We start from the raw sequence: 14,520 nt of genomic DNA, 5'->3' as shown, positions 1-14,520 counted from the left end.
TTTAACCTGCTTTCTCCTAGCCGACCTCGTTTTGTCCAATTCATTCATCCTTTCTCCTTCGTCGTACCGCTATTTCTCTCCGCAGTTCCTCTTCAACCTCAATCCCTCTCTCGCAGGTAGGAATGTTATTGCTTAGTATACTCTCTCTCTCTCTCTCTCTCTCTCTCTCTCTCTGTGCGTGTGTGTGTTTGCTGTGCACGCTCTTAAGTTAGTTTAGATCCATCTAGTTGATCCGGTTTTAACAGGAAATATGCTGGTTGGGGGCTATTGAGTATCTTCGTCATCTCGTAATCCTCTTCAATTTAATCCCCGGACCGTTTTCGAGATGATACAGTTATCAATTTGATGTAGAATGTTAATTTGCCCAGCCTTAGAAACTTCGTTATTAGAGTGCCCATCAGATGTTTGTTGATATGCCCCAGGATGTTGTCCCTCGTGCCTCTTTATAAATGTATGTACGCAAGGCGCATGCCGTATCATAATTATTACCAGCTCCTCCTTTTCCTCTTGTGTTGTTCAATAGAGCAGATGCCGTAAGAGAAGAAGAGTTCATCGCTCAATACTGCGAAAGGGGAAGAAACCTAATTTGGTTTCCCCTAAATCGGTGCTGCTTCTCCTCCTCTCATTTTTCCCCCCTCTCTCTATTTTCCAAGCATTTCTTTGTTTTGTTTCTTCTTTTTTTTTCCTGCTATTCAGCTCCTGGATTCATAATTTCCTCACCAATCCCCTGAATGTTATAAGATCTCGCCATCGTTCAGAGTTGTCGGTTTATTAAATAAGGGCCCAATGCTGATTTCTGCATTCTTCTGTGTTCGGATAATTTACATCTTTGCGACACCCAACACATGTTCACCACATTCAATATGATTGATTGTTCGGGGATAATCGGCACTCATGTGTCCTCCATCATCATCCGTTTCTACCATCTGTAGATTCATATTTTGCGGCTGAGGCATTTTAAACATCCTACTAATAGTTTTTCCTCCTCTGTTTTTTTGTTGAAACTATTATAGATTTATGGCATCAGAAGATGACATCCTGGCCCTTCTTTCTGAGCCATGCGAATCCGATGAGCTTGTTGATCTCTCAAATTCTTTCTCAGATTTACTTTCCACGTCGACCGGATCGGACGAGAAGACTGTCGAGCTCTCACCAGAGGAGGCCGCATGGGTCGACTCCTGCCTCGCGCTCGATGCTGAGCTGTCGGATGATGATTGGGCTGCATTCACAGAGGCCCTGCTTGACACCCTCAGCACTCAAAACTCACATGATGAAACTGAGTATGTGAATGGGGCTGTGGAAGGCCGAAGGGTGCAAATTACTGAGAGATCAGAAACTGAAGTGATGTATGTTGAAGAGAGAGATGACGATGCTGATGTGGAGGATGAAGCGGAGGCAGAAGCTGCGTTGATCCGTGACGAGGAGAGAGATAAAGATACAAGCGAAGGAGATGCTAATGCGGAGGACTCGGAGGAAGTTGAGCAAGAAGCAGAGTCGCGCGAGAGTATATTTAAGGTCTGGGATTTGGAGACGCCGATTTCAAACGAGGAGGAAGATGATGAACTCATCGAACAGCTGAATAAGCTTCTCATTGGGGGGAGTGGTCCGGAGGGAGCTTTCCGGCAACCTCCCTATGAACCTAGCAGGACTGTGATCCAAGAAAAGATTATCGATGAGCTTGCTGCAAATATGACTGATTTGTCGCTTCGCCCACTTGATGACTGAATTTGAGTGGACAAATATTTACTGATGAATGTTACCCAAGTCTTAATATGGAAATGTAGGTTTCTTAGTCGACGGTCTTTCTCAGCATATCTGAGAATTTAGGTTTACTTTTTAACCCATGTTTTCCTCAATCTTGCTTGTATATTTAGCCTTAAATGCTCATTGTTGTATGGAACTCCTGGGAAGTTATATTTAGAAATTTGCATCTTTTGTAGTGTCTATCAGGAGGGCCATTTCACAACGTTTGCAAGCACCAAACAATAGCCAGGAGTTGAACCTGCTGTATTTTGTCGGCTACTGTGTGTCGAGGGATTGTAGCCAATATAACTAAAGAGGACCAAAAACAAAGAACATCAGCAAGTGATCACGAGTTTGGACTTACAGCTTTACTTGAGATTCATCAACCCAGATAGATATCAGGATGCGCAGTTCCGAAAGATGCAGATCAAACATGTTACAGCAGCAATCCAGATATATGGCTACTTAGTAGCCATCCTGATCAGTAGTCTGGGAGCAGCTATTGAGTGCATACGAGATGTATGTTTTAAACCCTTCGAGGATAGAGGGCTCAAATTAATCCTTTCTCAAAGTGGTTTGACAAATGGTGTCAAGCATTTAGCGCACTTGAGGAATTCTCTATGTAACGCAGGTGATTGCCCAGTTCTTCATCTCTCTCTATATGCATATACCTCTGCTGGACCCTTCCGGGGAAGCAAGGAAATGAAAGGGGCGAATTAAATTCCCGGACCCTATCCTAGGGCCCATTATTGGAAAAAAAAAAAGACTTATCCGTAAGCAAGATGGGCTCAGTGACGGCCCATCTAAGTCTGAAGTCCGCCCCCATTATTCGTCGGTTCTAGCCAGGCCCAAGAGTGTTGGACTACCCGAGCACTAAGCCATCACTAAAGCTCCCACTAAATGTGGGGCCCCACTGACGGCCCAGGCCTGTCTTTTGATTGGTATATGTCTTGTTTATTTCGGAAGTTTTGGGTTTTCTCTCCTACGCTGCCGAGTTTTATTGGGCCGAGTTTTCTGAGTCGCTATTCGACTGACTTATCGGGCCGGGCTATATTTTGATGTAGTGGCTTCCGAGTCCCGTCACCCCCGGTGTGCTCACCCTCCCGCGCCAGCCGCCTCGTTTGCTTCAAAATAATTTTTTCGGTGGATTTTCGCTGGCGAGACGTCGGGGTTATGGTTACTCGACGGTGAGCGCGGTGGAGAAACTCTTTTATAGACGAAAATATGTCAACTATGGCCATTAGCCAACGTACATCAAATTTAATAGATTTAATTATTTTTAACAAATTAATCTGAAAGAATTAGCTACTGCTGATTAATAAATCATTAAAGTTAACAATTTTTTAGCTTAACTAATTAAAATAACTAAAATTAAGAAATTTAGAAATTAGGTAAAGTATTAATCAAAAACGAGTTGAGAGGCCAGTACAAAGTTTGGGGGGTCCTAATACCTTTTTTTTTTCCCCCTATTTTCACAGACAATGATTAATTCTAAATTTTTAGTTTAGTAATTTTAGTCAATTAAATTAGATTTCTTATTATTAAATACATTAGACGTTAAGAACGTTTTGATCTGAGGGGCCACTACAAAGCGGATCATACATAGTTTAGGCCCTTTAGGGGGGGAACTCCATACATTTTTTATCTTTTTTTCACTAACAATGCTTAAACTTCAAATGTTTCATTTAATAATTTTCGTCAATTAAATTAGAATTAGAATTCTTATTGAATACCAATTAAAGCATCAGATGAACCAAGATTGTAAAACTATACGCGCGACAAAATTAAGAGATATATAACTGTGAGACATCTGGGGCACATGACTACAAGAGATCCAATAATACATCTGTACAGGTACACTGAAAATATCTTTATTTCTTTTCCATGGCAGCAACTGCAAAACTTGCCATCGGCATTAAACACACTTGACGAATTCTCTATGTAGGTTTTCTGCAGAAATTGTTTAGATTCAACAATGTACGGGAGAACTACGAAGACTCCGCAAGTTGCTCGTTAACCCATGCTTCGTAATCTCTAAGTAGCTGCTCAATAAGCAAGGGAACAAGTCTGTCCAATAGACCTTGCATAAGCCTGTTACAGTTAAACAGATTGAGAATCAAACTTTAAAATCCAAGATAAAGATGGGGATGGTGAGTACAGTCCGTATGGCATGATATATAAGAAATTGTGCGACTGAAGAAGAAGCAACCGAGTTTGATATAGACATAGTAAATTGCAACACTCTCACGTTCATATTATGATCAACACATTCTGGTTCCTACCAAATAAGCTAATTCTTAAATGTTCGTAATTATGAAATTTGAACAAACACGAATTTTCACTTTCCAGGCAATTTTCAAATATTACTGGTCATGGTAATTAGTGTTGATTTCTGATTGGAGTAAACCTACATGCTATGGACTATGAGGATGATGGATGACTTGGGTAGTATATTAATACAGAACTAAATGTATCAAGTGTTGTGGATCTACCTGAAGTTCATAAAGTATGTAGAATATCAGTTGATGGTTAGCCATTGAAAGCATTGTATGAAACCCAACCGGCACGGGCATCATACATAGTTTGTAAGTCCATTCTTAGAAACCACTCACCAAATCCAGCACTGTACATGACAGAAAGGATAAGACAGTCTGAACACGCGATAAATCCCTTAGAATGCAAGCTACCACTCTACACTAACCCATGGCGCCTATTGATCATAAAGCCACAAGTGATTCTGAAAGCATCGACTGCCGACCTCTCTTTTCTACACTACGAGCTTCTTTAAGGATCTTGAGAGACTCTTGTTATCTAGCCATTCAACTCATGCTTTATATATACAACACTACTCTTCAATACGAAAAATAAAAGGAGAACAAAACTTTAGGACTTGTTCGTTTCATACAGCTGTATGCATCCTTCTCTTTATACTTTTGTCTGTATTTATATGCACAGAGTGTACAACTATAATCGAGGGCCAAGGCATAACTAGTTTGGTCGTTTAATAGGTCAACCTCGTGATAGGATATCCAAATAAACAACTCACAGCAAGCAAGATAATCGAGACTTAAGAATATTGAAGTGTCTCCATTAAATTTTTTAGAGACATCTCGACAAGCGATCCCCTTAACCAGGCAGAAGATGTATTGGCTGCATGATATTAAAGCTATCTATGGTGCTATGTTTAGAGACTTAAATTTTAGTACAAAAGCACCTCTCTGGGATCGAGTGAATATATTGATGCCTCGAGAACACGAGAACAGTACAAATTATGTGCAAACAAACATATTTGCCAACAATACCTATCCCATTGTAAAGAAATTTGCTGCGACTTAAATTGTATTGTATAAACATAATAATAGTTTTCTGAAATGGTTCCTGTTAAATTTTCAGTAAATGCCATGATGGAGACTTACAAGTTTCCTGGTTTTTCTACCGCTGATATCGGAAGCAAGCTGAATGGCTTTGTATAAACCTGTGCAAAGCAGATTGAAAAAATTATACGAACACTTCAAAAGCAGCAATAACAACTATTAACATTAGAAAGTCCAAACATGGCATTAATCTATGCAGGAAATTGATCAAGCGCATCTGCTAAACAGTTGGTTTCATCTCCTAATCGCAGCCATGATCTGCGACATTTTCAACGTGTGGTCCAACTTTACTGAGCAAGTTTTATTTCTACCTTTTGCTTAATTAAATTCATGAGAGATTCTCTTCTTGATAGCAAAAATTTATAGAACATGCTCCAACTCTACCAATAGGAAACCTTAATTTGGCTTTAGCAAAGAAGCAGGATGAGGTTATCATAATATGTGCAAGCACCACTGACATGGTAGTGTTAAGTTACACAAAAGCAGATAACTTATGAATCAATCCTTCTTGAAAACAGGGTCAAATACGTCAGTACCAAGCTACAAATGATTCGAACTACTGGTACAATCAGATGCTTTCAGTAATAGATGAGATTTTAATGTTAAAAGGTAAAGTAGCTCTTCAGATTAACCAACATATCAGCAATTTACTAGGGAGTTGAAACAGTCAATATTAGAAGCAAGTAGAAAATAATACCACACACTGGTTCGTAACATCAAGTTTGCCATGTACTATCCTATAGTTGGAGTAACAGAATTATGAAGATTTACGCCATCCACAGTCCATACCTCAAGGGTGACTTTCAAAGAAACATCTACATCCAAGCATGGCTCGTAACCAACTGTATCCCATGTTATATGGTTTCTCATAAATGCTGTGAACATTTGAAATAATTTCAGCAACTATGATGTTCAAAGAAGTGGCACAAATTATGCATACTACGATCAAAGTTTAATAAAATTAGTTGCAACGGCAATGTTTCAGTAGAATTTTAGACTTCTAGAAAAGAATTACGAGAAATATTAAATGTACACCTTCTACATGCATTACATTTTGCTGTGATCACCAAAGATGAATTCTGAAAAATGAATGTAGAAACAGAATAGTTGTATCCAGTTTATTATGTATAATGCCAAAGTACCGCCTTAATGATGTTTATCTGTGTAATGTTCATTCTAATATTTTGATCTGTTGCTCACAGAGATTGATAAGGGATATTTGCATCACATTGACCTTAGACAACATTATAAACATAGGGCAAATGGGCTAGTTCTTTCGGGCCTTGCATGCGATAGTATGATAATCTGATAAGTGGCCATTTTGCTTTACGTGTATTAAATTGTGGAATATTTTTATTTATACTACAATTGAAGTTTTTTGAGCAAGCTTTAAGATAATCAATAAAGTCAATGTCAAAGGCATGTGATGTTGCATTGGAAGCTTCAATAGTGAACATTATTAGAAATCAAGAGTACGTTTGAAGCAAATGAAGGTATATTTCTGTACGGATGAAATATCTTGAAAATCAAAATATGACAACAAACTAATGTACCTGAAAAGAGATTATTTTGCTGCTTCACAATTTCTGAGCCCTCAAACTGTGACAAATAAAATAAGTACAAAAGAAATTAAGATATTTAAAGGTAATGCACAAAAAACTACTACTGTTAGCATAAAAGCAAGTCCGCAGAAAGAAGATATGGTGTAATACGTAACAGTGCAGAGAGCCATAGCTTGAAGTTCTGATTGAATATCTGAAACTGAAAGGCACAACTTTTCATATAGTGGTTGATGCCTATCTGAAACTAGGGTTCCAAAACCAATCCAAACTGAAACACTTTCTTAATGGGGAAAAGGCTTAGTATAGCATGCCAATCCACCGACATTGACTTGAGTTAGCTTGAACAATTATATTAGTTAAATTATTGTTCTTTTGTTTTTATCATAGATGGCAATGCGAAAGTTAATTTTCTTCCTCATATAAGCTACATGAAACATAACTTCGATAAATCAAAATGTCGCCAAAGTTTTACTATGACAGAATTCCAGTTCTGTATATTTATTCGATCCTTCCGAAAAAACTTTGAAAATATTTTATTTTACGAGACTTAAAAATTGCTGAAACAGCAGATACTGCCGAAATGTTTTGTTCCGGGTGAAAACTGAAGCAGAAAACAAAACTGACTTGTAGAACCATGGTATAACAATGCCCCAAGAAATTCCAGCTATCCAAGAACATTCAGAATTGCATGAATTACATACGCCTTGGCTAAACAGCAATAAAAAAAGTTACCCTGCAAGACAACATCTCGACTGTGCAGTCTTCAGTAGTTGGAGTCACCCGCAAGTCCATCACAGGGGCCACTTCAATTTTCAAGAACTGAATTCTGTGCAGCGTGCACCTGCAAGAACTAGAGTAACAGATTTAATGCCCTCCACAATAGCATTCAAAACATACTTGGCCCATGTATTGTATGATGAAATGCCTTGTCTCCTAAGTTTCCCATATAACGGAGAGAAAAGGTAAGTTAAAAACAAACAAATTAACGCCTCAACAAGTATCGGCCATTGATTGTATCTGCAGGTGTTAGTTACTAAAACCACCGAGCAGTGATCTCTAGCTTCCCCCGACAATTCTCAACAAAAGATACCACTGACGCTACCACCGAGATGCACCAGCACATTATTTGTGGATGAACGGACAAGTGTTAGTAGGTAGAACAGAATAGTGCCAGAGACGTAACATGAAGGATGTGATTTTAATTGCGAAATAGGAGAGCAAGTAGTTCATATAGTGAAAAGAACGAAATTGGGAAATTTCTTCTTTTTTTTTTTTTACTTCCTCTTTTTTTTCTTTTTTTTCTTTTGGTTTTGGTTTTGAGGGGCGAACCTGTAGGTGTTCGAGTCCAAAGGCTCAAAGCTTTGGAGGGCACGGGAGTTGAGCAGAGCTTGGACACCGGAGGGGTGGCGGAGGAAGTCGCTGAAGAGAAAAGCACTTCCACTGGTACTAGTAGTAGTCGTAGCAGCCCCGTAGTGGTAGTCGGGAGGGAGCTTGATCCTCTCCTTCCGCTGCGCACAAAGATTAGCTCTTCTACTGCCCGTGCCCGTGCCGCTGCTGCTACCGCCTCCCTCGTCGGCCGCTGCTGCTCGAACCGCTTCACATCTCCTGATTTCGCAAGCAAAAAATGGCGATCATAGTGGAATCAAATGTCATGTCATCTGCAACTGCGAGTTTCCCCGACGAGGAGCATATGTATAGAAGGGCCTGTAGTGATAAGGTGACGGATCTGGGAAATAGCAGAGAGAGAGAGAGAAGTTGAGATTAAAAAAGCAGCAGCTGCTACTAGTACCTGATGATGGTTGTGGTAGGAGGAGGAATGGGAGGGCGGAGAGGAAGCTTCTGGAGCTTCATCATCGATCCCTAGATGAAGCACTGAGGTGGTGTCGTAGAGAAAGAACGCACCTTGCCTGCACACAGAGAGAGATGTTTAAGATGTGGCCTTAAATGGATGCGTTGGCTCCGCTAAACAATGATATCTAAGAGATGGAGAAACAGACAAAAGAGGCCAAAAATAGTATTTCTCAGAATAACAAAATATTTCTACCTCCCCGAAAAAAAAAACCGTTTGTTCCCAAGAAAAAAACAAACAAACAAAAAAACCCCTATGAAGCGTTACTAGCACTTGCACACTAGCTCTACAGAACAAAATATACTAGGACTTGCACACTAGCTCTACAGAACAAATGCGACAACAGGTGCAACACGATACCATTCTATCTAATTATTAGGACATACTTACCAAGTTCATGCTCAAACAAAGCACATAAAGCTTAAAAAAACTCTGTGAAGCACTCTGTGAAGCATTACAGAATTGAAATATACATTACAATCCAAACTGTTTTACATATACAGAATGAATGTCACTGACTCCAATCAGCCTATTACTGCAACTTCTATTTTTCAAATATCCTATAGTTCCAAGGATTAGGCGCATATGCCTTCTATTTTTAAAATATATAAGCAGCTATAGTTGAGATTTGTTATACAACAGAAGAATATATGTGGCACACGCCAGTTTAATTACAACTGTTTAAGGAATCACTCAATTCACAGCACTTCGTCTCAAAAGGGAAGAGAAAAGCACCCAATCCTGCAAGTAACATCACGACTTCAAATAGGAGAATCGCTTCCATCTGACGGCAGTTCTCTACCAAACCGACGGCCACGATGGGACAGACAACCCCGCCGATCCTTCCCATAGATGATGCCACTCCAACGCCCGTACTGCGCACTGAGGTTGGGTATACCTGCAAAAGAAAATGGATGGTATCAGAAGATTCAGAACTTGTTTCGGCTCAATAATCTGATAATTTTTATTCGTAGTTAGCTCAAAGTAGAATATTAATGAGAAGACTATGCCAGATATAAGAGAACGAGAGATAGCATTTTCCAGAGGAAAAAAAGGGATATATATAAAAAAAAAGATGTTAAGACCAAGGTTTCCCTTTAGGGGGGATGGGGGCAATATATATTAGTAATAGAAAAGATAGCAATTAACTTGTCATATAAACAGTCAGATAGTCACTGAAAAAGCCTGAAAAACTTGAACTGACAATTAGGCAGAGAAAGACACAGTATAAGGAAGAGAATTATCATGTACTGAGAGAAAGTTGCGATATCTTTTCTTCTTTTTTTTTTTTTCTTTTTTTTCTTTTTTTGGAATGTACATGGATGTTATGTTATCGCATGATAACATCATAAAAAGATCGCCCTACAATAAGTTCATCAGTTCGCTTCCACTAACGAGAATTGTTAACCAGCCTTCCCGCTCTAATTCTTGAAAACAAAGTACCAAGGTTGAGTTAAGATATGCTCATTAATCATAAGAAAAGGGCAATACTTCAACTTAGGATTTGGTAACAGGTAAATTTCACCACTGGTCCCAGAACTTTCAACCAGTTTCAATTTGGTTGTCTAATTTACGAATTTGACGTTAAAAGCCCTAAACTCTTGGTACTTATCCACATTACTATTATTAGAGGATTAATTACTGCTTACACCCAGTGCATATATATATATATATATATATATATATATATATATATATATATATCATGCATTTACTGACCCTTTTATGTTATATTATTTTTCGGCCCCACTACCCATTGAGTTAGTCTTTTCTTTGTTTACAAATTGGACTATTGAATTAAGTGTTTGGGATGTACGAAGGATCAGCAGATTCATGATGTATGGAAATATAGACAAACTAGGTCTGAGCAACAATTTTCATTTCAAGGACTAAAATGAGACATTGTTGTAAGTTCAGCAATCAAAATGTAGTGCGGGGTGGTGAATGTCAAATTTTAAAGTTTGAGGTCCAAAATGGAAACTGGGTTGAAGTCTAGATACTAGCAGTGCAATTTACCCATTTGCTAACATATCAAACTATTGAAATTTTCACAGCTGCCTAAAGAATCATAATTTATAGGCTTACATATGCAAAACCAGGGTGCAGAAGGAGCAAAACTAGCCAAATAATGTATCTCCACTAAATGAGCGTTCTCAGATGGTGTTCATGTGCACATGTCGCAAACAGTGGATGCTACTGTCTGTGTATCATAAACTTTCTCCAAATGTAGCACACTTTAAAGGAAAGTGGCTGTTTCAATCCTTTTTCTTTAATTTATTTGACGATTATAATATATGAACTGCTAAGAAATAGTAAAATTGTGATAACATATGAGATAGGCAATAAAACCATTAACTAAAACTTTATAACTGGCAGATATTAACCTCTGGAGCATATATGTACAGAACTGTGAAGCTCCCCATGATACATGTACGAGCACCAAATAGAAGGCTCGTTGTCATTGCTTCTTTCTGTTGAAATATCAAGGGTGCAAGAAAAGCACAACTTGTGAAAAGCATGGCCCACATCGAAACTTTACGACCAACCCTGTCTACAATTGCAGCTGACAAAACCAGCCCAGGAATCTCTGGCACAAGAAGACATTTCAGAAGTTTGATTGCAACATAATTCACGAAGAATGCATTCTATGACAACTTACCTGCAAAGCTAGTAATAAATACATCCTTGTACAGGTTGGCATCTTGTTGTTGGCTCGAATGAACCTCTATCAATGCACATCTCCTATTCACATCACTTAGTTCAGACGTTAGCAAAACTATGCCGTAATATGCAAAAGCATTCCCGAAGAACACAATCCAAAGAAGAAGCGTAGGTCTTCTCAATTTAGGTGATAGAAGCCTCTTTAAGGAACTTATGCCTCCAATGTTTGAGCTTGTCTCTTCATCATTGCTAATTTCATGCTTTCCAAGTGCAATAAGATGCATGGCCTCAGAAGTATGAAGACTGTAATTAACCTGACTGGTTGTGCAAGAGGGAGTAAGCACACCAGAAGGAAGAACTTTGTTGTTCATTGAAGCCATTTTCTCTAGAACAAACATTGCTTCATGCAGTCGACCATTTGTGCAGAGATATCGAGGTGACTCAGGTGTTACAGAAAAGAAAAGTAGCAAAAGGAATGATGGTAGCGAGGAAATTCCTAGTAAGCACCTCCAACTTAATATTGGCATTATGACCTGCATATTTGAACATACAGAGAGGTGAAAATAAAAATATTGAAAGAAAAAGGGATTAGCATATTGAACTTATTTTAACAAAGCAATTCCAAACTCATTTAATCCAAATGGAAATCAGGTATTGACTTTCTTCAATCTTCTCAAAACGATAAAGCAGGTCATACTTGACTATAGTGTTAAATACAAACAACAACTAGTGTTTTTAACAGCTACAAGGGGATGCATACTATAGTGGGGTGTGATTACAAACATTTATGATCATATATTTTTTATAACGAACATTCATGATCATATTCTTTGAAGTAACTTCAAGATCATTTTATTGCCACGGTGACAAAATTGCACGCAAAATAAAGCATAAAACTCATTTTAGGCAAAAGGATAATCATTATAAATAGCAAGAAGACTAACCAGGAAAAGAAACAGGACAGAGAGATTAAAACTGCTTGTGAGTGCCGATAGTTTCCATGTTCATCAACCAGTGAATGAATTCAGGTATTGATTCTCGTAAATACAAAAGCTTTATCCCAATGAAGATTTAAGAATAATCGTGTGTAAAGTTCCACCTATACTTTTACACGAAAGAGAAGCAATAGTGGAAAGAGAAGCAACCATACCCATGCCAGTGAAGCCTCCAAGATTGTGCCAACAGTCCAGAAAAAGGAAAAAACAACCATCCATGCACCTCTACTTGGAGCAGGAACAAACTCCAAAAACCAAGAAGCAAGCACATGCCCACCGCCCAATCCCACACCAACGAGAAAGCGGAGGACGATTAAGCACAAATAATTGGGAGAAAAAGCACTGAGAAAACCAGCTAAACTTGTGACTAGTGCAGTAAAAAGGAACCCTGTCCTGAAAAAATATATATATGTAAATAACTTTGCAATTCATCCAGAAACAAAAATACACTGGCCCAGTTGCACAGAGAATGCTCGAAAGAAGGGAGCGAAAAAGGCATATTCTGAAAATTTTATAACTTCAAAAATATTTTGAAAAGTATAAAAGGATTTTGTCAGTTGTAGATCTCAAAGAAAATTTTCTTGCTACGTAGGCACGGGTATAACCACCAGGTCCAAAAGTACACAGGTTTAAAAATCACACAATTAGCAATGTGAACAGAATGAGCTAAAGAAGGGCAGGAATCGGAAAATTAAGAACCTGCCTCCTCCCATAGGTATCTGAAACTACGCCCCAAGAATAAGCTCCTATGAGCATGCCCACAAAAACGACACTCGTGATTAGACTCTCTTCGTGAGAAGAGAGATTCCACTCTGCTTGAACTGATGGGCCTACAAAGGAGAGCAGCATCACTTCCATGGCTTCTGAAACCCAGCCCATCCCGGAATAAGCAAGAACAAGACCTTGAAATTTGCCAAACCCCATAGACACCAGAGCATCATCCACCGTATATATCTCAGTCCCATCTCCCATCTACAAACCATCAATACAAAAAATTATATACTCGAATGACTTGGCATATTTAGCCAACGCAACATCCTTCGCTTGCATGTTTGACACAAGCTGTATCAAATTAAAACCTCGCCACACTTAAATATAAATTTTCAGAATTACAATTTAAACGTCCAAATGAAAAGGCCATAACACTATCTAATATCGTATATGTGTATATTTTGAATGATCTCCGAACAAACAGCTAATGAATTCCCGAGTATTGAATAGTTCTCTTTAGCCTATGGAGATTCCGTAAAGCTTTCTTCTCTTTAGTATCATCCGTCAAGTTTTGGGCATAGAGTCTTTCTTGATTCTTTTGCATCAAAGATTTATGAGCTTCTGCCTGCTACCAAAAAAAAAAAAAAGGGTTTATGTGCTCTGGTTGATCTAATGGCTCACAATTTTGCTTGGGTACGTACCACCTGGTAGCAAAGCCTAGATCAATCTTGAAACTTCCTACTATTCAGTACTGATGAATAGAATATTACGATATGATTGTGAATGATGGTCGCTCAAGAAGATTGCGACTATCCGCACGTCCTGGAGGTTAGCCTATTTAACCCGGCAAGGGAGCAAATACCAAGTAAGGAAAATAAAAATTTGAAAGAGAGCAATAAGTTGATCTGATATTAAGAGAAACGAATGATAGTTTCCAAATCCGATTGAGGGGAAAAGGAAGTATAGAAAGGGCGGTGGAACTAGCTAATAAGGGATCAAGATGGTACGTCGTCATCTTTTCCCTGTTAGTGAACTAATTAAATTGAATTACAATAAAATAAAATAAAAGAAAGAACGTACGTACCCCAAAGTGTTCTTGAGGATGGTCTTCGGCTCTAAATAAAAGTTGGGAGGTTTGAAGAGAAGGGGAGAACTAGTAGAGGATAATAGTAGTGACGGTGACTAATTAGGAGGGGAAGGACCGAAGCCGTAGCCGAAGCCGAAAAGAGAGAATGATATTTCGATGGGTTAGCGCTTACTAAGAGAAGTCGAGAGAGAAAGAAAAAGCATATTCCCCGGCCATACTCCCAACTCCAGGGATGCGTGGACTGGACGAGGATTGTTGGCTGCTTGCGGAGGATTATGCGTGCGTACCGGCATGTTTATTGACTATACTGTGCGCTGCAACTGCTAGTGTTGTTAAGTGGTTTTTTTATTGCAGTTGGCGGATTAGCACGCCACATTTCGCGCAGGCGACTCTCACCATTGGCCGATCAATACGCCACTTTTCGCGCAGGCAACTCTCACCATTGGACGATGCGATGCGATCCTGTACTTGACAAGTTCATTTATAGGACCGAGACCTCGGATACGGCCCACGAACTACGGCCCATTTCAGTGGGCAT

The 14,520-nt window shown here is 39.0% G+C and overlaps 3 protein-coding genes across 9 annotated transcripts; 1 reads left to right on the top strand and 2 right to left on the bottom strand.

Annotated features, from left to right (window-relative positions):
• Nucleotides 27-1,944, top strand: LOC109724292. Its single transcript, XM_020253068.1, has 2 exons — nt 27-116; nt 1,014-1,944. Exon 2 carries the CDS (start codon nt 1,018-1,020, stop codon nt 1,723-1,725), a length of 708 nt encoding a protein of 235 aa, XP_020108657.1. The 5' UTR covers nt 27-116; nt 1,014-1,017; the 3' UTR covers nt 1,726-1,944.
• On the bottom strand, nt 3,503-8,655 carry LOC109703888. 3 transcript variants are annotated; one of them, XM_020224620.1, is made up of 7 exons: nt 8,469-8,640; nt 8,009-8,284; nt 7,412-7,529; nt 6,671-6,716; nt 5,907-5,992; nt 5,160-5,218; nt 3,503-3,834 (listed from the first exon to the last, which is right to left on the bottom strand). In XM_020224620.1, exons 1-7 carry the CDS (start codon nt 8,531-8,533, stop codon nt 3,732-3,734), a joined length of 753 nt encoding a protein of 250 aa, XP_020080209.1. In that variant the 5' UTR covers nt 8,534-8,640; the 3' UTR covers nt 3,503-3,731. The 3 variants fall into 3 exon arrangements, with proteins under 3 accessions (XP_020080209.1, XP_020080218.1, XP_020080223.1); XM_020224629.1 differs by having other exon boundaries at nt 7,412-7,520; nt 8,469-8,637; XM_020224634.1 differs by lacking the exon at nt 5,907-5,992 and having other exon boundaries at nt 8,469-8,655.
• LOC109703855 (organic cation/carnitine transporter 7-like) lies at nt 9,024-14,350 on the bottom strand. Of its 5 annotated transcripts, XM_020224584.1 has the most exons (6): nt 13,980-14,350; nt 12,888-13,156; nt 12,340-12,577; nt 11,188-11,722; nt 10,913-11,115; nt 9,024-9,426 (listed from the first exon to the last, which is right to left on the bottom strand). In XM_020224584.1, the coding sequence occupies exons 2-6, from the start codon at nt 13,154-13,156 to the stop codon at nt 9,196-9,198; spliced, it is 1,476 nt and encodes a 491-aa protein (XP_020080173.1). In that variant the 5' UTR covers nt 13,980-14,350; the 3' UTR covers nt 9,024-9,195. The 5 variants fall into 5 exon arrangements, with proteins under 5 accessions (XP_020080173.1, XP_020080197.1, XP_020080192.1 ...); XM_020224608.1 differs by lacking the exon at nt 12,888-13,156 and having other exon boundaries at nt 13,980-14,060; XM_020224603.1 differs by lacking the exon at nt 13,980-14,350 and having other exon boundaries at nt 12,340-12,572; nt 12,884-13,119.

Source organism: Ananas comosus, linkage group 2 (genome assembly GCF_001540865.1).
Source record: "Ananas comosus cultivar F153 linkage group 2, ASM154086v1, whole genome shotgun sequence".
Lineage (NCBI taxonomy): Eukaryota > Viridiplantae > Streptophyta > Magnoliopsida > Poales > Bromeliaceae > Ananas > Ananas comosus.
This window is presented reverse-complemented; position numbering and strand designations above follow the sequence as displayed.

Bases quoted from the DNA above. Each gene is read 5' to 3' on its own strand.
- LOC109724292 (XM_020253068.1), top strand. From the start codon at position 1,018: ATGGCATCAGAAGATGACATCCTGGCCCTTCTTTCTGAGCCATGCGAA.
- LOC109703888 (XM_020224620.1), bottom strand. From the start codon at position 8,533: ATGATGAAGCTCCAGAAGCTTCCTCTCCGCCCTCCCATTCCTCCTCCT. The intron at 5,993-6,670 runs GTACATTAGTTT...AAATGTTCACAG, and splicing joins GCAAAATAATCTCTTTTCAG to CATTTATGAGAAACCATATA. The intron at 5,219-5,906 runs GTATGGACTGTG...TGCTTTGCACAG, and splicing joins CTTTGAAAGTCACCCTTGAG to GTTTATACAAAGCCATTCAG.
- LOC109703855 (XM_020224584.1), bottom strand. From the start codon at position 13,156: ATGGGAGATGGGACTGAGATATATACGGTGGATGATGCTCTGGTGTCT. The intron at 11,723-12,339 runs GTATGGTTGCTT...TCAAATATGCAG, and splicing joins TGGAGGCTTCACTGGCATGG to GTCATAATGCCAATATTAAG. The intron at 9,427-10,912 runs GTTAATATCTGC...TTTCTTTTGCAG, and splicing joins TGTACATATATGCTCCAGAG to GTATACCCAACCTCAGTGCG.